This window comes from Bos javanicus, chromosome 1, assembly GCF_032452875.1.
Source record: "Bos javanicus breed banteng chromosome 1, ARS-OSU_banteng_1.0, whole genome shotgun sequence".
Lineage (NCBI taxonomy): Eukaryota > Metazoa > Chordata > Mammalia > Artiodactyla > Bovidae > Bos > Bos javanicus.
This window is the reverse complement of record NC_083868.1, coordinates 132,881,351-132,907,603: the sequence shown is the minus strand read 5'-3', so window position 1 is coordinate 132,907,603 and position 26,253 is coordinate 132,881,351. Positions and strand designations below refer to the sequence as shown.

General features: G+C 41.9%; 1 protein-coding gene across 2 annotated transcripts in view; it reads left to right on the top strand.

Annotated features, from left to right (window-relative positions):
- Window positions 1–624: 624 nt before the first annotated feature.
- Window positions 625–26,253, top strand: part of PCCB (propionyl-CoA carboxylase subunit beta) — a 95,897-nt gene continuing 70,268 nt past the window's right edge. Inside the window, exons 1-6 of one of the 2 annotated variants that reach the window (XM_061427707.1) lie at window positions 625–854; window positions 2,892–3,011; window positions 4,155–4,223; window positions 6,897–6,953; window positions 8,748–8,861; window positions 21,037–21,147. In XM_061427707.1, coding sequence (XP_061283691.1) covers window positions 672–854; window positions 2,892–3,011; window positions 4,155–4,223; window positions 6,897–6,953; window positions 8,748–8,861; window positions 21,037–21,147 — 654 coding nt within the window. In that variant the 5' untranslated portion in view covers window positions 625–671. Of the gene's footprint in view, window positions 855–956; window positions 1,028–2,891; window positions 3,012–4,154; window positions 4,224–6,896; window positions 6,954–8,747; window positions 8,862–21,036; window positions 21,148–26,253 lie in introns of those variants that run through there. The other variant, XM_061427712.1, reaches the window with a different exon arrangement.

Here is a 26,253-nt window from a genome sequence, read left to right as displayed (position 1 = left end):
TCCCCCGTCCCTGGGATTCTCCAGGCAGGAACACTGGAGTGGGTTGCCATTTCCTTCTCCAGTGCATGAAAGTGAAAAGTGAAAGTGAAGTCGTTCAGTCGTGTCCGACTCAGCGACCCCACGGACTGCAGCCTACCAGGCTCCTCTGTCCATGGGATTTTCCAGGCAAGAGTACTGGAGTGGGTCACCATTGCCTTCTCCGCAGTTGTTCCATAAGAGCTTTCCATAGTTTGTCATGATCCGTACAAAGGTTTTAGTGTAGTCACTGAAACACACATAGATGTTTTTCTGAAATTCCCTTGCTTTCTCTATAAACCAGCGAATGTTGGCAATTTGATCTCTAGTTCCTCTTCCTTTTCTATATCCAGCTTGGACAGCTGGAAGTTCTTGATTGCTACGTGTAGGACACAACTAGCGGTCTAGGTAGCCACAAAGAGCAAAGGCTAAGTCCCTTTTCTGTGCAACCTGGAGGGCACAACACAGATTGATTCGTCCCACATGACTCAGGGTGACGCCCTAGCACAGCCTCAGGATTCCAAGGCCTTTCTCCCAAAAGCCTTCGGTATTCCAGCCCACAAGCTCCCTACGTCCCGCCCATGCTGCGCAGGCGCAGACACCACAGAGCGACCACTTGACACACATGCGCACTCCGGTTCGCTGATAGAGCAAAAATGGCTGCAGCAATGCGCGTGGCTGTGGCCGGAGCCAGGTTCAGTGTTGTAGTGAGAAGTCTCCGGGGCGCGGGGCGCAGCTTGTGCACCCAGCCTGTATCGGTTAACGAACGCATCGAGAACAAGCGGCAAGCTGCACTGCTGGGAGGAGGGCAGCGCCGCATTGACGCGCAGCATAAGCGAGTGAGTCGTGAGGGGGTCCAGGCCAGCCAGTCCGCCCCCAGCGGTCGCGACCTATCACAGCGAGTGCGGCTCGCTGCGTAAGAGGCCTCCCAGCCAATCGACGCGATGTCTTGAGGGGCGGGGTGGGGCCGAGGATGTTCACCTTGTGAACCTGATGCCTTTCAACTGGGCAGGTAAAACCAGGACAAGCACCATTGTGCTTTGTCACTGTCTACTTTCTCTTTGAAATTTTAGACGAACCTGGCTGGGCTCCAGCGGCTCACCAGTTAACTTGGACAAGTTACGTATTCCCCCGGAGTCAGTTTATTCTTAACAGAAAATGGCAATAATTCTCCCCTCATAATCTTAGTGGAATAAGATAATGAAACAACGATAGGCACGGAAAAACAAATGTTGCTCTTCTCATGCCCGGTTTAAGAGTGGTAGGAGCTTCTTGCTCCAAGGAAAATCAAGACATTTGGCAGGGGAAGTTACATGGGCAAACTTTCCTTCACCTGGGTAGGCGTGTGGTTTGTATAGGAAACTTGTGGAACCTCTTTCCCCAATGCCAGCTGAAACTCTTATGGGTCTCAGAGTACATCGACCTGCTTTCTGGGTAGGAAAGGCACCCTAGGAAGCAGGTGTTTGGGTTTTTTTTTTTTTTCCCCCTGGGGTTGCTCAGGTCAGTCTGGGTGTTTGACTGAAGTGAACAGCTTAAGCACTGCCACCCACTGCCCGGGGTGCTTCTGTAGATCATTTTAGTAGCAGGAAAAAAAAAAAAAAAAACCAAACTGAGGCCCAGATCAGTGACCTGGGACTTGAGACCAGGTTCGCCCAGTGGGTCCTGGACACGTGTGAGTCTGGATTGGTGTGCCGGAAGAGTTAAATAACCAACCTCGAAGGCACAAAAGTGAAATTCTTAGAGATGAAGGACACTGAGGCATAAACTCACAAGCAGGGGGGAGGTGGGGTCTTCAGTGAGGAGATTTGCACCAGCCTTTTATTAAGTTTAAATTGAATGTTGATTTAGATGTTGTAAATACCCGTTTGATAAGGGCCTGAAGGTGACAGTTCCTTTTTGCCATTTGGGAGTGAGATGTAACTTTGGTTGATAGTGTGTGGTTCCAGGAGTGCCCCCCGACCCCAGGTGGCTGTGTTTGTGAGGGAACTTCAGATCGTCCTCTGCAAAGGCCTGTTGGTGCTCTGTGCACTCTTTCTGTTGGGGTCCATCGCTCAGTCCCTCCCTGGATCATCACCCCAAGCATTTCCAAGTGATCTGCTGGCTTTAGATGTAACCCCCAGAAACTTTTTCTTTTGCCAAAGCTGACTTAGTCAGGAGGCTGACTTGGTTTAAAACCTCTCACTCCACCCGCTTTTACACAATTTTTGGACTACTTCCATAGGGTAGATTTCCAGAAGTGGAATTACTAGGTCAAAAGATCTGAATATTTTTCAACACTGATATATTATTGCCCAATTGCTTTCCTGAAAATATATTTTACACAGTAGTGTGGAGGATTGCCTTTTTGTGTTAATATGCAATGCTAGCTTTGGTCTCTTTCTTAAGGGGAAAATATAGCTAGTTAGAGGTGTTTTTTGTGTTGTTTTCTTTTTTTAACAGGGCTGGTGGGGTTCCCTATAGGAAGTCTGTGAACCTGGGGGTGTAGCCTCAGATCATTTGCAAAGCCTGAGTTTTCTACCTCCTGCTTCTCCATTCTTCTTTTTATTGACCCTTGGGTCTCCAGTAAATGTTTGTGGAACTAGTTATCTTGTTCCAGGGTCAGGCTCTCCTTACCCCCTCATTTGTCCTCTCCAACTTTTCCTCCTACTCTTTATTTGTTTTCACAGTTAGTGGCTCCTGGAGCAGCTGGTTTGCCCTGATTGCCTTACTGGCTGAATTCTACTGATAACACCTGTCTCTTGGGCAGGTTGATGGAATAGAGAGAGGGCTTTCATGTGGAGTGAAGGCAAACCCAGTCCTCCTGGCCCTCCCGTGAACACTCCTTGCCTACTGACTGTGTGTCATGACATTGCTGAATGATTTTTGTTGCATTTTAGGGAAAGCTGACAGCCAGAGAGCGGATCAGTCTCTTGCTGGACCCTGGCAGTTTTGTTGAGAGCGACATGTTTGTGGAACACAGATGTGCAGATTTTGGAATGGCTGCTGATAAGAATAAGGTATCTGTTCACAATGGTGCAGGCCTCCAAGTTGCACTTAACCAGCTGTGGCCCTGCTGGTCTACTGCTGCTGCTGCTAAGTCGCTTCAGTCGTGTCCGACTCTGTGTGACCCCATAGATGGCAGCCCATCAGGCTCTACTGTCCCTGGGATTCTCTAGGCAAGAACACTGGAGCGGGTTGCCATTTCCTTCTCCAGTGCATGAAAGTGAAAAGTGAAAGTGAAGTCTACTACTAGATAATAAAGTCCTGCCAGAACTCAGAATACATTGAAAATTTTCAAGTATCAGGTTCTGGAATTGCAGAAGTGCCTCTTGAGAAGCACTGTTGGGGCCTCCAGGTTCCCCACTCACCCTTGTCTGCAACTGAAGGAATGTGGGTTCGCTGCTCATGCCTTGTGCAAGGTGACTGGCCTAGCTCCCAGGGCTCTGGTGTGGTTTCCTAGTTCTCAAAAGTGTAGAATGACAAACTTAGAAGGAAGGTTGAGAATGTCTTTTGATTGGGTTCTGTTCTGCCTAGGTACCAGGGACCCCTAAAGGCTAACCAGTCACCTCTTTGACATACTTTAAGTTTATGCTTTGGAGTTTTGGAGGTCAGAGTCACTGACACCTATTCTTTCGACTGGGTGTTCTCCAAGGTGCACAGAGTTCTCTGGACTCACTGGGTCCATTTTCTTCAGGTCTATGATCAAAGATTTGTAACCTTGGCAATAAACTAGCCAGCTCCATTTGATTCATTATGAACCACACAGTGACTGTCAGAATTCCAAGGAAAATGCTAGGTTTGCTTTAAGGTTTAGGGGGTGGTATGTGGCTTTGCAGAAATTGCCATGTTTCTTTGTATGTCCTCTTCTTTCCTCTGAGCCCTCAGTAGTGACAGCCCTAGGAGGGTCTCCTGATTGTTCTACTTCGAGGAAGGATACAGTGCTTTTCACTTGTGGTGATGAAGCAGCAGCCCAGTGCTTGCTGTTGCAGAGCTAAGTCGGGGAGGGGGGGATTCCTTCATGTTCTGTATTTATACTGAATTTTAAGGGATTTGGGGTGGAGTTTTATTTTAGGGTGGGATCTTTCATTGGGGCATAATTGCTAGATTCATGAGAGAAGTCTTTGGATTTTTTAACTTTTATTTTTCTGTTTTTCTGGTAGTTTCCTGGAGACAGTGTGGTCACTGGACGAGGACGAATCAATGGAAGACTGGTTTATGTCTTCAGTCAGGTATTTTCTACTCTAATTGGCCGAGCTTTCCTTGAGGGCAGAGCCAGGAGCAAAATGTTCTTTTCTTTGAAAAGAAAACAGTTCTGGGGAAAGAATGCTTACCTATAGTTGGGGCTGGTGGGGGAATTATTATTTTTTTTTAGTACATATGTCCAGAGTATTATACTATGTGGTTTGTTTTTTTTTTTTTTTCTTAGGGAGAAAGAGTCCTTAGTCTGTTTGGGGGAGGATCATAGGACAGTAGTCTTGTAAGCGGTCTTGGGAGACAGGAGTTTATCCAAGTGAGTGAGATTCCCCTTGGCAGATTGGGTGTGTGCTGGGAGGGCTGCCGTGGTCTGGGCAGTGGATGCATTTGGGCAGAGGGGAGTTGACTCTCAGAACCATAGGCCCTTTTGGGTTTTCATGAATGTGTTCAAGCAAGTTTTGTTAGGCTGTATCAAGACAGATACAGTTTCTTCACATGGAGACCGTAGGAGAATGCGGTAGACAGAATAGTGACTCAAAATCCTAATCCCTGAAACTCGTGAATATGTAATTTTACCTGGCAAAGTAGAACTAAGCTTGCAGATGGAATAAATGTTACTAATCAGTTGACTTTAAAATAGAACAGCTTGGGTTACGTAGGTGGGCCCAGTGTAAGCACAAGGGTCTTTAGAAGTGGAAGAGAGAGGCAGAATGGGAGGTTGGAGTAAGGCTGTGTGAGAAGGACTCTGCCTGCAGTTGCTGCCTCAGAAGAGGGTGGACAGGAGTCGTGAGGAGAGGAAAGCAAATAGATGGTCTCTAGAAGTTGGAAAAGATAAGACAAGAGATTCTCCCCTGGAGCCTCCAGAAAGGAGCATAGACCCGCTAACCACGATTTTAGCCCAATGAGACCCATGTAGGACTTCTGAATTACAGAACTGTAAGGTAATGAATATGTATTGTCTCAAGCCACTGAATTTGTGGTAATTTGTTACAACAGCAATGAAAACTAATGCAAAGAACATGTTGTATACTATTTTTTGTTTGACTTTTTTTTTTCCCCCTCCACTAAGAGATGGGAATATATATATCATTCTAAATATTCAATTTCTTTTACAGATCTTAAAAGTAGAGAGCTTGTTTAGAAACCTAGAATGTTTTCTGGGTTTGGCAGTAAAATAATTATACTTGATTATTTTAAAATTTAAACTATACTAATTTGCGAATAGGATTACTTTTGAAATATTTTAAAACTTTTTTATAAATGAGTCTACCAAATGCCTGACTAGAAGGAATCATATCTTTTTTTTGTCATTTAGGAGAGCTAGGCAAAAAGTTGTACAGAAGGAACCATTAGTAAGATAGCTAAAACAAAGAAGGTTATTGTGTTTTGGGGGCACAGTGTTCTCTGAACTTTAAGCAGATACAAAAATTCATTGAATTGATACTCTGAGCGCCTCTTCTGCCCCTGTCTGGTGGGAGTGTGGTGGAGGTGGAGATGATGAGACAGTTCTTGTCCTGAAGAAGCTGATCATTTTGTTGATGGAGTGGGGCAGAACAGGAATGGCTACATCTACAGTGAGGTTCCGGGCTAGCTCTCAGGACACGGAAAGATCACATTGGGATCCAGGAAAGCTTTAGGGAACATGGGGCATGTGAAATAGGCCCTGAAAGATACCGAGGGGAAGAATGATGAGCCAGCTTTTTTTGTAGTGATCCCCCAGATGTTCGTATCTGCAGGCCTTTTTTCTAGGAGGAGCATACATTTTTCCAGAGAAGCAGTCACAGTCTTTTGTGCGATAATTGGCTGTAGATGTGTTCCTGGCGGAGGGAGGTCAAAATTGGCTCATCATTCACTGTACAGATTGGAAATCTCACCTGTTATCAGCCTCATCTTTGTTGCCTATAGTGGCGGGGGTTGTGACAACAGCCCTCTGGTTAGGTTTCTTTAGGGAGTAAACATCCTTTCTCCTCTCCAGGTAAAGAAGAGGCCTTGTGCTCTCAACCCAGACTTCCTGTCAGCCACTTCCCACCACACTTTCTATGGTTCCTGGGCTGTCCGCTCCTGAGGTTATCCCTACACAGGTGTAGAGGCTTCCCTTTGCTCCCAGTTAGATAGTCCTGGGCTCTCAGTCCGCTCATTTGTTCACTCTCTCGTCTGCTGTTGTTTGCTCTTCCTTTTTTGTCCTCATGGGCTGAATCTGTTATTAATTCTCTACAATCTTTTTGAGGCAGTTTTAGGAAGTTGGTCATTCCTACAGAAAGCTTTTTATATCAGAAGGTAATGAAAATCTAGAGGCAAGAAGCAGCAGTGAGGCCTGTCACTCACTTTTTCACCTCTTTTGTCAAAACAGCAAATATATCCTAGTAATAGAAATGCCTGTTTGACCTCCATAGACCCTCTGATAACCTCTGACTTTGGAGGTTAATTCTGCATGAAAGCTTTTCCTTTGCTCAGAGCTACAAATCTTTTTTGTAGATAAAAACTAGGTCTTTTGCTCTTCACATTACATGGACCCCTTTTAAGATATTTTATTCATTACTTATTCTATGGAATAATTTAGAAGTCAGACTTTTCCCCCCAATCTTTTAAACTTTTGAAAATGCTTTAAAAACTTTAAAATCTGTGAATTTTTCATTTCTTCCTCCTAGTGGGTCTTCGTCTCTGCCTAGTCATTACATATTTTTTTGATTTAGTTGTTTTCTTTTTAGGATTTTACAGTTTTTGGAGGTAGCCTGTCTGGAGCACATGCCCAAAAGATCTGCAAAGTAAGTATTTAATGTTGCAAAAGAAACTCAGTACTTTTATCAGTTACATGGAGTGAGTGGGTCAGAGGTATGCAGGATGTGGTGCTGACCTGAAGGTTCCTTCAGTCCAGGGCAGGAGTTCTTAACATTTTTTGTAACATGGAACTCTTTGGCAATCTTGTGATGCCTGGACCCACATTTTTACACATGCATAAAATAAAATATGTAGGATTAGAAGGGATTAAAAATATTTAAAATCACATATGTAATATATATGCTTCCTTATTTAATGTGTTAAATAACAAGATTTAGCAGTGGATACACTCTGGTTTCAAAGTAGGTATGAATGAAAACAGTATTTTGAGATTATCTGAAGGAACTTTAGTGGGACATAAAAGTCTTTGATGACAAAAATCACAGGTATTTCTAATACTTATGTGGTTAATAAAGATGTAAGATTTTCCCATCCAAGTTCATAGACTCCTTGCTCTAAGGGTCCAAGTTCACAAGCCACTTTGGGTTCTTGGGACCCCAAGTAAAGAACCCATGGTCTAGGTGTAGAGTTCAGTTGCTAAAAGAACAGTGCAGGGATTACATGATGGTATTTAAAAACCTCTGCTAGAGATTAGATGCTCTGGAAGTGAGTAATAGTGTAGGTTGCAGTTGGAGAGTTTTGGAATTAAAGGTGCTGTGCTTAATTGCTCAGTTGTGTCCTACTCTTTGTGACCCCATGGACTGTAGCATGCCAGGCTCCTCTGTCCATGGGGATTCTCCAGGCAGGGAAACTGGAGTGGGTTGCCATGTCCTCCTCCAGGGGATCTTCTCTACCCAGGTATCAAACCCAGGTCTCCCACACTCTGGGCAGATTCTATACTGTCTGAGCCACTAGGGAAGCCCAGAGGGAACTATGGCCTGTATGGGAATTGAACCTGCAACCTTGGCGTTACTAGCACCACGCTCTAACCAGCTGATCTAAAGGCAGACATTACTTAATAGGTGGGTGGGTTTCCCTGTGTAACAGAACACCTGGCTTTTCGATGTGGTCCTGTCATGTGTTATTCCCGAGATCTTGGGCCAATCACTTCATTTTTAAACCTTCCTGATTTTTCTTTTCTTACTGCCTCTGTGATGATGGTTAAATGAGATAATGGAAGTGAAAGTACTTTGTAAATTCTCTAGCACTGTTAAAAATGTTGCTCATTAGGCTGTCAACTACTGACCTGTGAGAAAAATCTGTCTTGTTGGAAGTAGAAGGCCTGAGGCTGGGTTCCACATTTACTTTCACAAAACTACTGCTTTGAGGGACTTCCCTGGTGGTCCAGTGGCTAAGACTCCACGCTCTTGATGCAGGAGGCCTAGGTTCGATCCCTAGTTTGGGAACTAGATCCCACATGCCACAACTAAGACCCAGTGCAGCCAAATAAATACATAAACACTAAAAGAAAAATATTGCTTTACCATTCTGTCTTCTATCTGTTCTTTCAAAAGAGTAATCAGGAACAAAACTGACTATTGAAAAAATATTACAGCCTGGGCTTCTGGCTCTAGAAATTGCCACGAATAGTCTTGGCCTCTGCTAATGGGAAGTTCTTTGGCTCTGGGCTGCTTGGGGGTCTTTAATTAGCCCTTTAAATATCTGATTCTCTGTCTTCCATGAAGGTACCCAGTCACCATGGGGAATGAAGCCAGTGTTACCAACTCCTGTTTTGAAAAGTACACTTAAAACATTTTCTAGAAAACCACTGTGGTGCTTTGTAAATATGGTTTTTCATAGCAAGATCAGTTGTCTCACAAAAAATTTCTCTGCTGTCTCAGATCATGGACCAAGCCCTCACAGTGGGGGCTCCAGTGATTGGACTGAATGACTCTGGAGGTGCACGGATTCAAGAGGGAGTGGAATCTTTGGCTGGCTATGCAGACATCTTTCTGGTGAGAAACTGTTCAAAGAGAATCAGAGTACAGGACTGAGTTCTCTAAGCTGTGTGCTGGTTAGAGCTTCCTCATCTCACCTTGTGTCCTGTGGCTCATTCCTGTGTCATGGGGTGGCATGAGGGCGGATGAAAAGCAAGAGAGATGGAAGTTCCCTAGATGCCTAGTGGTTAGGACTCTGCCATTGCCTGGGTTTAATCCCTGGTTGGGGGAACTGAGATCTTTCAAGCAGAGTGCTTTGACAAGGGGAAAAAAAAGCAAGAGAGGTACCATGGGGAGGATTTTCTTCCTTTTTTACTCGTAGAGGCCTTGTACTTACTGGGGAAAAACAAAATTAAGATCATTCAGAAGCGAAAGTCACTTAAATATATATTTTTTTTTTTCAAAAGCAAGGAGGAAGGAATCTAAAAGGTTAAAATGAACTGACTTGCTGGAATTAGGAATTTCTTATATAATTTTTTTTAAACTTTTTATTTTATATTGGAGTATAGTTGATTAACAATGCTATATTAGCTTCAGATGTACAGTGTAGTGATTTGGTTATATGTATACATGTATCTATAGGATTGGAAATTTTTAAAAAGCAGTGCTTTTTTTTTTTTTTTTTGGTTAAGACATTACAAGATCATTACAAAGTTCAAGCTGTAGGGCAAAGAAGAAAGAAATCTCCCTTCCCCCAGACCTCACCATTCAGGAACACTTGGTGAACATCATTTCAGATGTCTTTCTGCTTTCTTACAGACTGAAATTAAAGAGAAGGAAATAAAAAGAAACACAAAAATAAATTAAATGTGTTATTTGAAGTGAGTAGTGTGTTGTGAGAGTATAGTAAGGGAGGCTGGGGTGAGGGAGAGATCCTGCCAAATGGAAACTTAAGAGAAGGGACAGGTCAGCATTTCCAGGGAAGGGAGGAGAGATAGGAGGGAGACAGGCAGACATTGTTTCTAATCAGGCCAGCTGTTCTTGTTGTCCTCTGGCCTGCAAGCTTATGAGGGCTTTTATTCCTGGCCACTGCCCTCTGTGATCAGATAGAAAAATGTGTGTTTACTTTGTGTATGATACTCAGCTAGTTGTGGGAGCACTTGGGTGCGTTAAGCAGCCACTTTGTAGATCTTAAACCTACTTTTTAATCTTTAAACTTAAGCTCTAGGGATAGCCCACTAGGGAGTAAAGGAACTCCTGTATATTGTTTACCCGCATTCACCAGTTTACATTTTTTGTGTTTGCTCTTATCATTTTCTCTCTCTGTGCATATTTGCATGTTATATTTTTCTGAAACATTTGAGAATAGATTGGAGATTGTGCACCCTTTATCTCCTAAATCCTTCATTGTTTTCTAAGAACAAGGACATTCTTGTATAAACAGAGTACCATAGTTAGGAAACTTCATACTGACTCATCGATGTTATTCATATTCCATCAAATGATCCTAATAAAGACCTTTAAATTACTCCCCACTCCCTGGGCATCCCCACCCCCCCCCCCCCAAATCCAATCTAGGATTAGGTACTGCCTTTAGTGGCTCAGAGGGTAAAGCATCTATCTGCAATGCAGGAGACCTGGGTTTGATCCCTGGGTTGGGAAGATCCCCCTGGAGAAGGAAATGGCAACCCATTCCAGTACTATTGCCTGGAAAATCCCATGGACAGAGGAGCCTGGTAGGCTACAGTCCATGGGGTCGCTAAGAGTCGGACACGACTGAGAGACTTCACTTTCACTTTTAGTTGTCATAGCTCTTTAATCTCCTTTAATCTGGAACATTTCCTCAAATTTTGTTTGTCTTCCGATATTTTTAAATACAGCTTTATTGAGATATAATTTACAAGTCATAAAAGCCGTCCATTGCATACAGTTCAACAATTGCTGCTGCCGCTAAGTCGCTTCGGTCTTGTCTGACTCTGTGTGACCCCATAGACGGCAGCCCACCAGGCTCCCCCGTCCCTGGGATTCTCTAGGCAAGAACACTGGAGTGGGTTGCCATTTCCTTCTCCAACGCATGAAAGTGAAAGTGAAGTCGCTCAGTTGTGTCCGACTCTTAGCAGCCCCATGGACTGCAGCCTACCAGGCTCCTCCATCCATGGGATTTTCCAGGCAAGAGTACTGGAGTAGAGTGCCATTGCCTTCTCCGTCAACAATTTCTAAAATATACTTAAACCATTACCACAATCTATAGTTTAGATTCTTTCCTTCCAAAAAGATCCTTTTTCGTCTGACTCTCTCCACTTAGCATAATGGTTTTGAAGTTCATTCATATTGTACTGTTTATCAGTGGTTTGTGTTTATTGCTGAATAATATTATATAGATATACCACATTTTGTTTATCTAATTGATGGACATTTGGATTTCTACTTTGTCTATTATAAATAATGCTGCAATGTACATTTGTATATAACTCATTGTGTAGACATATATTTTCATAACCCTTGAGTATATTCCTAAGAGTAGAATTATTGTGTCAAATTATTGAACCCAAGTTTGTGTGCCAGATGCACAGTGAGGCCAAACAAAACTAAAATGTTGGAGTTTGGAGTGGAGGAAGGTTTATTGTAGGGCCAAGGAAAGACCTGTACTCCTTGGTGGGTTTCAGGGAAGAGTTTTTGGGAAGGTGAGGGAGGGGAGTAGCAGTGTGTCTGACCTTCCTCTATCTGGCTGATGGTGAGATAACATGGTGGTGGTCCAGGAATCTCACTCATCAGCATTCTGGTTCCAGCCAGGCTGGGGTCCAGTGCATATGCTTAGCCTCAAGTTACCATCCCCCACCCTGGTGGTAGAGGGCCTTAGTTTCTGTAGAACTCAGAGATGTGTGTCAAATTGTTAGGCACATCCCCTGAGGATGAACAGGCCCAGGCCCCATTCACTCCCTTAACTAGTTACTGTTTGAATCTGCCCTTTGGAACTCAGGGAAGGTCTAGGAGGCTGAACCATTTTTCCTACAAACAAGAATTGCAGGACACAGTAAGATTTTTGTATTTGGGAAGGTCTTACAAGATCCTGCTCAACTTCATTGTGATAAGTTTATGTGTAACTATACAAGAAACTGCCAAAATATTTCCAAAGTGGCTGTAATTGAGGGTTTCAGGTTCCAGCTATCTTTGTTGACACTTAGCATTGTCATCTTTTTTCATTATAGCCATTTCAGTGATAAGTAGTGGTATCTAAGGTTTTAGTCTGTATTTTTCTGCTAATGAATCCTGTTGAGTATTTTTTAATGTATGTAGTAGTCATTTGTATATTTTATTTGCTGAAGTGTTTATTCAGATCTTTTGCTCATTTTATAATTGGATCTTGAGTTGTGAGAGTTCTTTATATATTCGGGATACAAATCCTCTATCAGATTTACAAGTTTATTTTTCTAGTCTGTAGCTTTTTGTTTCTTAATGGTGGCTTTTGAAGTACAAAATTTAAAATTTTAAAGTCCAGTTTATCAGTTTTTTCTATTGTGAATCATGTTTTATTTGTCATATGTAAGAACCCTGTGCAATATGTCATGAAATCATGAAGATTTTGTCCAGTGTTTTTTTTTTTTTTTAAATGGAGTTTTATAGATTTTGGCTCTCATATTAGGTCTGTGATCCCTTTTGAGTTAATTTTTGAGTATGGTGTGAGGTCAGGGTCCAAATTCATCCTTGTCTCACCACCATTTACTGACATGATCATTCTTTCTCTCTTGAATTGTCCTGGCACTTTGGTGGAAAGAAAATCAATTGACATAAATGTAAGGGTTTCTTTCTGGACTCAGTTCTTTTCCACTGATCTATATGCTTATCTTCACATCAGAAGTACAGTCTCTCCTGGTATTCGTATATGGTGTTTGTTGATTCATTTGATGTTTTTCCACACGTTCCTCAGTCTCTAGTCTTATTTTTTTTTCCTTTTTCGCTGTTCCTCAGAGTGAATAGTTTCAGATGTCTTGTCTTCAAGTTCTCTCAGGTTCTCCTGCTTGCTAAAATCTGTTAAACCCCTTTAGTCATCTTTTTGTTTTAGTTATTGTACTTTTTAACTCCAGAATTTATGCTTGGCTTCTCTCCATAATTTCTGTTTCTTTAGTGTCTTTCTCATTTTGTTCACACACTGTTTTCCTGGTTCCCTATAGCTCACTGAACATATTTAAGACAGTTAATATAACATCTTTGACTTATAATTCCATTGTCTGGGCTTCCCAGCAGTAGTTTTTGTCAGGTTCTTTTTTTCCCTGTAAATAGACTATACTAGGCTGTTTCTTTGTTTAGTAATTTTTTTTATGTACTAGACATTGAATTACGTTTGGTGATGTTGGAAATCTAATTCTCCCACTTTTTAGATTGCTGATTTTTGCTTATTGGGGGCTGAAAAGTGAAAGTGTTAGTTGCTCAGTCATGTCTGACTCTTTGTGAACCTATGGACTGTAGCCCATCAGGCTCCTCTGTCCATGGGATTTTCTAGGCAAGAACACTAGGGTGAGTTGCCGTTCACTTCTCCAGGGGATCTTCCTGACCCAGGGATTGAACCCTGGTCTCTTGCATTGCAGGCAGATTTTTTACTGTCTGAGTCACCAGGGGCTTCCATTTGTGACTTTTCCAACTTATTTTTGCAAAATGTTTTCCATTCTTGTGGCCACTGAAGTTTTAATTCTGTTGCAGGAAGAGGAACCCCTTCCAGGGCCTGAAAGTGGGCTCTTGTCACACACTCACTGAGGGACACACATGCTAACAAAGCAAGAGGTTTTATTGGGAAAGGGTGCCTGGGTGGAGAGCAGCAGGGTAAGGGAACCCAGGAGAACTTCTCTGCCACGTGGTTTGCAGTCTCAGGTTTTATGGTGATGGGATTAGTTTCCAAGTTGTCTTTGGCCAATTGTTCTGTTTCCTGATGGCACGCTCAGCCAAGAGGGATGCCAGTGAGAAGGATTCTGGGAGGTGGTAGACACCTGGCACCTCCTTTTGACTTTTCCTGAACTCTTGTGGTTGATGGTGGCTTCTTAGCTTCATGTTCTTTACCAGGACCTCCTTCATAAAATAACTCATGCAAATGGTTACTATGGTGCCTGGCCAGGGTGGGCAGTTTCAGTCAGTGTGCTTCCCCTAACAATTCCATTGTGTCTACAGTCATCTGGTGACCTGACAAAGATTTCTTTAAATATCTGGCTCCTAGGAGATGAGAAGTCCCTTTAAATCCCATCTCAGCTGGGAAGTGGCTTTAGCCAGTCAGGGGTAAAACAGTGGCTAGCCTCTGTGCTGGCCTCCCAGTGATCAAAACCTTTGATCAGTAACCAAACCCACAAACCTGATTTTTGGAGGACAAAGCCCTTGTTACCCACCCTGACCCCAGCTAGCCACCCTAGGAACCCAGGCTGCCACAGGGCTGTAGGCTGTGGGAGGGTAGCTACTGAGACCTGGGACTCTTTGCTGCAATGCTGCAATGCTTGTACCTGGACACACCTCGAGCAACAAAATACAGAGAAACTATATGGGACTAAAAATAACTTCATGCATGGGCAGTCAGGACAAATCCTGGACAAAAGATACAAAGAAACCAGAAAACACAACTGCTGCTTCTAAGGAGCCTGGAGCGAAAGCAGGGTGCTCTCTGCACAGAACACTACCGAGGGGGTGGGCAAACCACCTAAGCCACCCTCTGGTCTGACACCTGGACACACCCCTGCTGCTGCTGCTAAGTCGCTTCAGTCGTGTCCGACTCTGTGCGACCCCATAGACGGCAGCCCACCAGGCTCCCCCGTCCCTGGGATTCTCCAGGCAAGAACACTGGAGTGGGTTGCCATTTCCTTCTCCAATGCATGAAAGTGAAGAGTGAAAGTGAAGTCGCTCAGTCGTGTCCGACTCCCAGCGACCCAATGGACCGTAGCCTACTAGGTTCCTTTGTCCATGGGATTTTCCAGGCAAGAGTACTGGAGTGGGGAGCCATTGCCTTACCCTCACCCAATATAATGAACAAGCTCACCACCTGCCTGCCTCCCAATTTGGGGAACCAGCAACCAAAGGAAACTTGTTTGTTCTTGCTCCTCCCTGCTGAGCATGGGTTTCCTCCTCCCTCTGCCCACCCTAAGCCTCCCCTGAATTTCTTATCTGGTCTCTAGTTAATTTCTACTAATTAAGGAAGCCAAGAACTCTGTTGCAAGACTACTATGCTAAATGTGAAAATTGTCCGGAATTTACCTACCACTTTAGGAAGTCTTTCCTGGAAGCTACAAGTGTTCCCTTAGATTCCAGAGTTTCCAAAGAGTTGCTTCAGACAGTTCCTGCCAACTCCATAGTTATTTTGGTGGTGGGATGGATTCCTTTTCTATAATCTTCTTTGATGTCACTCAAATATTATGTCAAAAATATATTTTTAAATGTACCTTTCAATTCCTCTGAACTTTTGGTACTGTATGAGTTTTTTAAGTGGTTACTCTTGTTGAAACTCAGCCTCTCTTCACAGGTGCCAAATAGAAACACGGAGACAGAGTTTTGGGTGAAGTAGAAAAGACTAGCTTTTATTGCTTTGCCATGCAAAGGACAGAGGAGCCTGGTAGGCTGCAGTCCATGGGCTCGCTAAGAGTCAGACACGACTGAGCGACTTCACTTTCACTTTTCACTTTCATGCATTGGAGAAGGAAATGGCAACCCACTCCAGTGTTCTTGCCTGGAGAATCCCAGGGACGGGGGAGCCTGGTGGGCTGCCATCTATGGGGTCACACAGAGTCGGACACGACTGAAGTGACTTAGCAGCAGCAGGCAAAGGGGGCCAGAGTGGGCTAATGCCCTGAAGACTGTGTGACCCACCCATGGAAGGGGTAGTGAAGAGTTTTATAGTGTTCAAGGAGCAGGGCATGATCAGCTCGTGGACAGTTCTTAGATTGGTTGGCATCAAGGTGAAGTTTCTAGCATCATCAACTGTGGGGAAATTAACAAGATGGCTCCAGTCAGGCTCTCTCGCTCTATGTTCTCACACCCTCTCACCCTATGTTCTGTAAACAATGTCTTTGCAGGGTTATATAACAGCTGAGATCAATTATAGCAATACTCATGCACTCCACGAGATACTCACTTGGCCACTGGCTACTTTTGTTCTATAAGTATATATAAGCTTCACCTGAAAAGCCCTGGCTGCTGGGGTGGCATCATGGTTATGTTATGTGAGATAATGTGATGACTCGGTTATGGCTATGTTGTGGCTGCTGCTACAGTTGCTGTGTCAGCTAGGAGAGAGGCTGTGTTATGGCTGCCATGCCAGCCAAGATAGAATAAACATGTCTGCAGTTCCTATGGCTCCTTGTGTCTTCTTCCAGCCTCTTAGCTTGCCTACCCTGGGTTCAGTGAACAGTGTGAACAGCAAAACAATTGGCATCATGAACGGGATCAGCAATACAGTCAACCTTCTGGTTTCAGCCAGCCCGGGGTCTATGCTCCTGTGGTTAGCGTTTTTCATCTGGAGGGGGTCTGCTTCCTGTAAAAACAACTTAGGAATGTGTGTCAGGGGTTTATGTCTTTCAGGAAACTGGCAGTTTGGTGATTCTGTTATGTGGCAGAATTATAGTCTAAATTGTTACCAGTGCCTTAGCCCAACAGCTACTCTTCGTTTCTGCATCTTCACCTTTCCCACTCATTAACTCTTGAGTCAGCATTTTACTTCAAAAGACAAGGACACGAGGCTTGTACATGGTTTCAGCTCTAAGGGTAATAATATGTAAATTTATCTATTTCAAATTGATCCTGACTTAATTCTGGTAAAATATAAGAGCTTTGTTCCACAGAGCTCCATTTTTATCCTCCTTTCTTTGTGCTGTTATTGTTACAAGTCTAACATCAACGTGTTACCATTTTTGCTTTATGTACCCTTGTTGTTTTAAAAGTATTGAGAGAGAGAACTATGTTTATGCAATATTGTATATTTAACCACACATTTACCAGTTTTAGTGTTCTTACTTCTTGTGGATTTGAATTACCATCTGGTGGTATTTTCTTTCACCCTGAAGGACGTCCTGAGCTTGTGTGGGCAATGATAGAGCCTTGGTTAAGAATGCCTTAGACTCCCACCGTTCTTATCACACAGTCAGCAGCTTTTCATTAGTAAACACGCCTCCGTTAATGTTTGGTCCAGTTTCAGAGCCCTGAAATGTTTTTGACAATTTAGTGATATTTTATAGTTGGTTTTTGGGGAGAGATTTTCTGAACTCTTCACTCTGTCATAGCTGGAAGCCTGTTCACCCAGCTTGATATTTTCTGCAGAATATGGACAGCTTTTCTTCATCTTTTTTAAATAGTTGTGGTAAAATATGCATAATAGAAAACTTACTAAATTTAAACATTCTTAAATGTACAGTTCAGTGGTCTTGAATACATTCATGATTTTATGCACCTGTCACCATTGTTCATCTCCATAACTTTTTTTTTTTAATTTTTCAGCACTTTATTTATTTTTTTTTATTTGATAAATTTAACGCCTTTTATTGCCATACCTCATTTTACTGTGCTTTGCTTTAGTGAACTTTATAGATACATGTTGTTTTTTTTTTTCCTTGTTAATTTTCTGTTTAGTTGATCTATCCATAAGTGTGAGTGGGGTATTAAAGTCTCCCACTATTATTGTGTTATTGTTAATTTCTCCTTTCATACTTGTTAGGATTTGTCTTACATACTGCGGTGCTCCCATGTTGGGTGGATATATATTTATAATTGTTATATCTTCTTCTTGGATTGATCCTTTGATCATTATGTAGTGACCTTCTTTGTCTCTTTTCACAGCCTTTGTTTTAAAGTCTAATTTATCTGATACGAGTATTGTGACTCCTGCTTTCTTTTGGTCCCAATTTGCATGGAAAATCTTTTTCCAGCCCTTCACTTTCAGTCTGTATGTGTCCCCTGTTTCGAGGTGGGTCTCTTGTAGACAACATATGTAGGGGTCTTGTTTTTGTATCCATTCAGCCAGTCTTTGTCTTTTGGTTGGGGCATTCAACCCATTTACGTTTAAGGTAATTACTAATAAGTATAATCCCGTTGCCATTTACTTTATTGTTTTGGGTTCGAGTTTATACACCATTTTTGTGTTTCCTGTCTAGAGAATATCCTTTAGTATTTGTTGGAGAGCTGGTTTGGTGGTGCAGAATTCTCTCAGCTTTTGCTTGTCTGAAAAGCTTTTGATTTCTCCTTCCTACTTGAATGAGATCCTTGCTGGATACAGTAATCTGGGCTGTAGGTTATTTTCTTTCATCATTTTAAGTATGTCTTGCCATTCCCTCCTGGCTTGAAGAGTTTCTATTGAAAGATCAGCTGTTATCCTTATGGGAATTCCCTTGTGTGTTATTTGTTGTTTTTCCCTTGCTGCTTTTAATATTTGTTCTTTGTGTTTGATCTTTGTTAATTTGATTAATATGTGTCTTGGGGTGTTTCTCCTTGGGTTTATCCTGTTTGGGACTCTCTGGGTTTCTTGAACTTGGGTGATTATTTCCTTCCCCATTTTAGGGAAGTTTTCAACTATTATCTCCTCAAGTATTTTCTCATGGTCTTTCTTTTTGTCTTCTTCTTCTGGAACCCCTATGATTCGAATGTTGTAGCGTTTAATATTGTCCTGGAGGTCTCTGAGATTGTCCTCATTTCTTTTAATTCGTTTTTCTTTTATCCTCTCTGATTCATTTATTTCTACCATTCTATCTTCTAATTCACTAATCCTATCTTCTGCCTCTGTTATTCTACTATTTGTTGCCTCCAGAGTGTTTTTAATTTCATTTATTGCATTATTCATTATATATTGACTCTTTTTTATTTCTTCTAGGTCCTTGTTAAACCTTTCTTGCATCTTCTCAATCCTTGTCTCCAGGCTATTTATCTGTGATTCCATTTTAATTTCAAGATTTTGGATCAATTTCACTATCATTATTTGGAATTCTTTATCAGGTAGATTCCCTATCTCTTCCTCTTTTGTTTGGTTTGGTGGGCATTTATCCTGTTCCTTTATCTGCTGGGTATTCCTCTGTCTCTTCATCTTGTTTAAATTGCTGAGTTTGGGAGTCCTTTCTGTATTCTGGCAGTTTGTGGAGTTCTCTTTATTGTGGCATTTCCTCGCTGTATGTGGGTATGTAGAGGTGGCTTGTCAAGGTTTCCTGGTTAGGGAAGCTTGTGTCTTGAATACATTCATGATTTTATGCACCTGTCACCATTGTTCATCTCCATAACTTTTTGTCTTGCAAAACTGAAACTCTGAACCCATTAAACAATTACTCTCTGTTATCCCCTTCCCCAACCCCTGGTAATCACCATTCTACTCTGTTTCTATTATTTGAAGAAATAGCTTATTTAAGGAAAATTGCACATTGGTTTTTTTGTGACTGGCTGAATAATATTCCACTGTATACACATACATTTTGTTTATCCATTCATCTATTGATGGGCATTTGGGTTGATCCCACATTTTAGCTATTGTGAGTAATACTGCTATGAATGTGGGTGTAAAATTATCTCCTTGAGACGCTGTTTTGCATTCTATATGGTATATCCCCAGAAGTAGATGTTGTGGGTTGGAAAAGAAATTCCTGACATGAGGCAGACTGAGAGGAGGATTGAGTTTATTAGAGTGGGGGATGCTGTTATAACAGTGGCTGGCTCAAGCGAGAGCCCACGCGTTTCGTGGGCTAGTAGCCAATATTTGTAGTCTCACAACAAAGAAAATTCCTGCTGGAAGGGTGGCATTAGGTGATTGGTGAGGATGCTATAAGGTGGTGAACAGGGTGGATATTTTTATCTAATATGCTGTCAGAGAACAAGCCAGTTTAGATTAGAGGGGCTCTGGGCAACAGTTGTTATGGGGCTCAGTCAGTTCCGGAGATGACCTTGGTTGGGGGCTCCACATGTGTGGCCTTGGTACAAGGCCTTGCACCTGTGACCTTGGTATAGGGCTCCACAGTAAACATTCTGGATTGTGTGATAATTCTATTTAAAGATTTTTTAGAACCCACCATGCTATTTTTCGCGGCAGCTGTACCATTTTACATTCCCACCAGCAGTGCACAAGGGGCCCAGTTTCTCCTCATCCTTACCGACACTGCTTATTTTCTATTTTTTAAAATAGTAGCCATCCTAATACGTGTGATGTGGCATCTCATTCTAGGTTTGATTTGCCCTCATGCAAGTGATTCTGAGCTGGAGGGAGGGGCTTGCAACAATGAGGTGAGGTGCAACAACCATGGCTGCCTAACTTCCTAAGTGCACCTCTGGTTAGAATCAGCAGCTGACCATCATAGCATGGATTTCCAGTATTTGGAGGACAGAGTCCTTTTTGCCTTTGTCTGGGTAAACTGTTCCAGGAAAACATGCATAGCTGCTGCATGTGCCTCATGGCTCGGGTTAGGGGCTGGGTAGGGGTAGCTGCCGCTGTGCTAAGAGCTGAAATTTGAACCATAGTAATGTTTTACATACTCTCCCTCCAAGAAATAAACAATGAATTAAAGTCAACTAAACCTGTAGATTTAGTTACTCCTTGGAAGGAAAGTTATGACCAACCTAGACAGCATATTAAAAAGCAAAGACATTACTTTGCCAACAAAGGTCCATCTAGTCAAGGCTATGGTTTTTCCAGTGGTCATGTATGAGAGATGGCCTGAGGGTTGGCTCTTCACAGCACTGTTGTCCCTGTGGAGCCCTTCTGGCTCCTGCTGCCTCCTTATTGCCCATCTGCTTTGTCTAGGGGTGGGCAGACACTGAAGACTCAGGGTAAAGTAGCACTTAACCTCTTAGGCTTACCCTGTAACTATTGGGTATCCTCTGTGTGGAGTGGGAAGGGGCTCCAAGAAGAGGTCAAGGGTCCAGGATAAGTGTTGGCCCTGTGTATTATGCCTAAGGTTTCTATTCATTCTTTCAGCCAGTTTTGTACAGACAGAGGCTCTGGCCTGAGGTGTGTTTAGAGGTGGAGTGAGAGTGGTGGGGTTCTCTCTGAGTTCATGTCCTGGTGGAGCTTTTGGGGAATGAATGCCCCGCCAAGGAGAGAAGAGGTTATTTGGTCCAGAAAGTAATATGTCAACCCTCCCACCAGTTATGGGGAGAAGATCCCATATACAATATTGGAAGAAACTGTACAGATTAGCTCTCTTGGATAGAATTTCTGTGAATAAAAGCCAAATGTACTTTCATTGTTGCCTCTGTCTTTCTGCAGATAATGCCTTGAACACCTCTGTAACTAGATACCTTTGCCTTTCTCTTTTGGCAGAGGAATGTCACGGCATCCGGAGTCATCCCTCAGATTTCTCTGATCATGGGCCCATGTGCTGGTGGGGCTGTCTACTCCCCAGCCTTAACAGACTTCACGTTCATGGTGAAGGTAAGAAAGAAATTCCTGGTTCTCCTCCCCTTTGAGAGTTATGCAGCACCTCACCTGCAATAGCAATCATTCCTGACCCAGATCTGGGTTGTTATCTGTACAGTTGTATTGACTTTCAACGTAGTGATGATAAAATCTTGGTAGGGAGAAAGTTCTGGCATGAAAATGCAGCTTGTGTGCATTCAGTGGCAGAATGTGCTTAGGTACTTCATTGGCGGGTGATTTTACTTGCCGATATGAATTGCAGATGGTTTTAGGTAATCAAAGGATTCTATCCTCTGCCCAAACAGGTGATTATTTACTGGATTCTATTAGAAAGTTTCTCATGGAAAACTTTTCTGTAATCTGTTTCACTGGGAAGTTGTTTCTTATGTTCTGCCTTTATTTCTTCAGCTCTTTGCCATTTTATTATATTTTGTCTATGATGATAATGTTAAATCTGATTTCTAGCTTCATTGTGCAAGGTACATATCTTTATTACATGATTTAGATGACTCGATATTTTAAAATGATTTTGGGGGACTTCCCTGGCAGTTTAGTGGTTAAGACTTTGCCTTCAAATGCAGGGAGTTTGGGTTTGATCCCTGGGTCAGGAATATCCCCTAGAGAAGGGAATGACAAGCCACTCCAGTATTCTTGCCTGGAGAATTCCATGGACAGAGGAGCCTGGTGGGCTACAGTCCATGGGGTCAAAAAGAGTCAGACACGACTGAGTGACTAACATACTTTTCTGGGAGCTAAGATCCCATAGCCCTCATGGCCAAAAACCCAAAACATAAACAACAGAAGCAATATTGTAACCAATTCAGGAAAGACTTTAAAAATGGTCCACATTTTTTAAAAAAAGTCATATAATTGGAATCATACAATATGTAGCCTTTGAAAAAAATGATTTTTAAAAGAAGCCTATTTGAAATCATACGTATGTGATTACCCTTACCCTGATACTTAAAAAAGTCTTTTCTCTTAAAATATTTTTAAACATAATGAGCAATAAATGTCAAGACAAATTAGTGTGCAAAATGAAAGAGAATTATCCAAGATGAAAACAGTGTAAACACAGGGAACGTACATAGGAAATCCTTTTCTCTTTGGCATTAGGAATTAAGATTTAGCAGAGTCCTTACCCCTGGATTCAACTATTTTTTCTTAGTGATGGATTAAAAACAACCTAAAAGTTCAATGTTCCATTTAGGTTGGGCTTTAAAAATTAAGATGACCACATCCCTTGCTTCCTGAACAAAGCGGGATTCCTTGAACTGCCCACTAAATCTGTGTATGCCATACCTACCTGGTGCTACCCTAGTTGTCTTCCTACCTGGTAGGAATGGAGGTGTGGGATCAGTTCCTTTGGCTAAAGCCTTCTTTCCTCCTCTCCCTACTTACATGCTGGGATTTTAAAACATTTTCCCCTGTTTTATTGAGGTATAATTGACATATTACATTGTTCTAGTTTAAGGTGTACATGTTGATTTGATACTTACATATTGCAAAGTGATTACCCCCATAGTCCTCGCATAAGTGCCATTCCTATTTTGTGATGATAACACTTAAGATCTACTCTCTCAGCAATTTTCCGGTATATGATATGATATTTACTGATAACTAATCACCATGTTGTACAGTAAATCCCCAGAACTTATTCATCTTATAATTGGAAGGTTGTATCTTTCGATTAACATGCCCCCCCCAACTTGGTAACCACCATTCTTTTTCTACTAGTTCAGCTGTTTTAGAGTCCACATGTAAATGAGATCATACAGTATTTCTCTTTCTCTGACTTATTTTGCTTAGTATATGCTAAGCAAAGTGCCCTAAGAGTCTATTCATGTCACAAATGGTAGGATTTCCTTTTTTATCATGGCTTAATATTTCTCTGGGCGTGGTTGTGTGTGTGTATGTGTCACATTTTCTTCATTGATATGCATATCCGATGGATAATGCTCTGTGTGTGTGTGTGTATGTGTGTCACATTTTTTTTTATCCATTCATCCATTGGTGGGTACTTAGGTTGTTTCCGTATTTTGGTTATTGTGAATAATGCTGTATTGAACATGGAAATGCAGTTATCTCTTTGAGGTCCTGATTTGATTTCCTTTGGATATATACCCAGAAGTGAGATTGCTGGATCATTTTATAGTTCTGTTTTTAGCTTTTTGAGGAATCTTTCCGTATTTTTTTCTACAATGGCTGTATCAATTTACATTCCTACCAATGTGCACAAGTGTTCCGTTTTTTCCCTGCATCCTCACTAACACTTGTCATTTCTTGACTTTTTGGTAATTGCCTTTCTAACAGGTGTGAAGCTAAAACCTCATCGTGGTTTTGGTTTGCATTTCCCTGATGATGAGTGATATTGAGCATCTTTTCATGGACCCATTTTTATATTCTCTTTGGAAAAATACGTGTTCAGATCCTTTGCCCATTTTTTAATCAAAAAAACTTTGCTGTTGCTTGAGTTCTCTATATATTTTGAATATTAACTCCTTATTAGATATATGATTTGCAAATAGTTTCTCCCATTCAGTAGGTTGCCGTTTCATTTTGTTGATTGTTTCTTTTGCTCCGTAGAAGCTTTTTAGTTTGATATAGTCCCACTTACTAATTTGTTTTTAAAAATTCATTTATTTATGGCTGTGCTAGGTCTTTATTGCTGTTCTAGGTGTGAGGGCTTCCATAATTGCAACATGTGGGCTCTGGAGTGCTGGCTCAGTAGATGTGGAGCATGGCCTTAGTTGCTTGGTGGCATGTGTGATCTTCCCAGACCGAGGATCAAAGCTGTGTCTCCTGCATTGGCAGGCGGTTTCTTTATCACTGAGCCACTATGGAATCCTCACACCTATTTTACTTCTGTTGCATACCCTTTTGGTGTCATACATAAAATTATTGCCAAGTCCAGTGTTAGGGAGTATTTCCCCTGTGTTTTTTTTCTAGGAGTTTTACAGCTTCAGGTTTTTAAGTTGTTAATTCATTTTAAGTTAATTTTTGTGAGAGGTGCAAGATATGGGTCCAAGTCCAGTTTCACCTTCTGCGTGTGGTTATCCAGTTTTCCCATTGTAAATCTACTGAAGAGACTTATCTTTTCCTCACTGAGTATTCTTGACTCACTTGTCAAGTATTCATTGACTCTGTATGTGAGTGCTTGTTTCTGGGCTCTTGATTCTGTTCCATTAGTCTGAGTTTCTCTTTTTATGCCATGATGACAGATTTCTGTTGAAAAATGCCATTGCAGTTTTGATAGGAGATGCATGGAATTTATATATGGCTTTGAGTAGTATGAACATTTTGACAATATTTTTATCCATAACCATGGGTTTTTTTCCTCCCATTTATTTGTGTCTTCTTTGGTGTTTTTTATCAAAGTCCTGTAGTTTTCAATTCCTTGGTTAAATTAATCCCTAGGTATTGTAATGTTCGATGCTATTGTGAATAGGCTGGTTTTATTTCTTTCTCAGATATTTTGTATATAGTATGTAGAAATATAGCTGATTTCTATGTTGACTTTGTATGCTTTGTCTTTTAATCCTGTGTTTTCATCCTACGTAATTCCATTCTTCACTGGTAGAACTTTAATACCTATGTATTGGTACCACCTCCTCTTTCTCGTTCTCCACAACTAATCATTAAGCCTTAACCAGTCTGCATCTTAAATGTTTAATGAGAGTACAGTAAAAATGCTAGCAGATTCTCTTTTAAAGGACTAGACAAGGTAACTATAAAGTTCGTATTAGGGGGAAAACCACAGTGTAAAAATAGACATACCATGAAGGAAGTGCAATGAAGGGCTAGTGCTGCCAGGAGAGAAAATACATTATAAAGCTAAAATAACTAAAACTGTTTGGTCAGTTTGTAAATAAATAGCTGCTGCTGCTAAGTCACTTCAGTCGTGTCTGACCTGTGTGACCCCATGGACGGCAGCCCACCAGGCTCCCCCGTCCCTGGGATTCTCAAGGCAAGTACTCTGGAGTGGGTTGCCATTTCCTTCTCCAGTGCATGAAAGTGAAAAGTGAAAGTGAAAGTGAAATCGCTTAGTCATGTCCAACTCTTAGCAACCCCATGGACTGCAGCCCACCAGGCTCCTCTGTCCATGGGATTTTCCAGGCAGGAGTACTGGAGTGGGGTGCCATTGCCCACTTACTTGCCATTGCCATTTACTTCTCCATAGTAAATAAATGGACCAGGGAGCAGAACAGAATTGAGAAATAAATCTAAATATACTTGTGTGTGTTAGTCGCTCAGTCATGTCTGATTCTTTTTGACCCCATGGACTGTAGCTTGCCAGGCTCCTCTGTCCATGGAGTTCTCCAGGCAAGAATACTGGAGTGGGTTGTCATTCCCTTCTCCAGGGGATCTTCCCAATCCAGGGATCGAACCTCAGCCTTCTGCATTACAAGCAGGTTCTTTACCATCTGAGCCACAGGGAAGCCCAAATATACTTAGACATTTAATTTAGGGTGAAAAGGATATTATTCTATTCAGGGTCATTGGTAATATCAGTTTCTCTTATCAAAGACATCAATGATTTCTGTATCACTAAATCCAGTGGACGTTTCTCAGTCCTCATGTTTCTTGATCTTCCAAGCAGCACTTGGCCCGTCTTGCCACTTCTTCCTCTTTGAAACAGCAGGGCACCATACTCTCTTGGTTTTGTTCTAGCAATTCTCTCATTCCCTTGGTGATCTTATCCTACCTCAAGACTTTAAATATCTATGTGCTGACAGCTCTCAGACCTATTTCTTCATGATGGAACGGTCTCCTGAACTCCAGGACTAGACATTCAGTTTCCTATCAACGTTTCCATCTGGACTTGAATGGGTTTCTCAAAATGGATAGGTTTAGATCTTTCCTGAACCTTTCCCAAAGTGCTCTTCTGTAGCCTTCCTCGTCTCAATAAATGGCAAGACCAGCCTTCCATTGGCTCAGGTCAAAAACATTGACATAATTTTGACTCATATTTTTCTGTCAAATTCCAAGTTCAATCAGTCAGAAATCATGTTTGCTCTACCTTAGGATGTAATCTAAAGCATAATCAAATTGGCATGTATGTCTTATCACTTACACTGCCATTACTTTGAGTCAAACACCCCATTTAGGGTTATTGCAGAA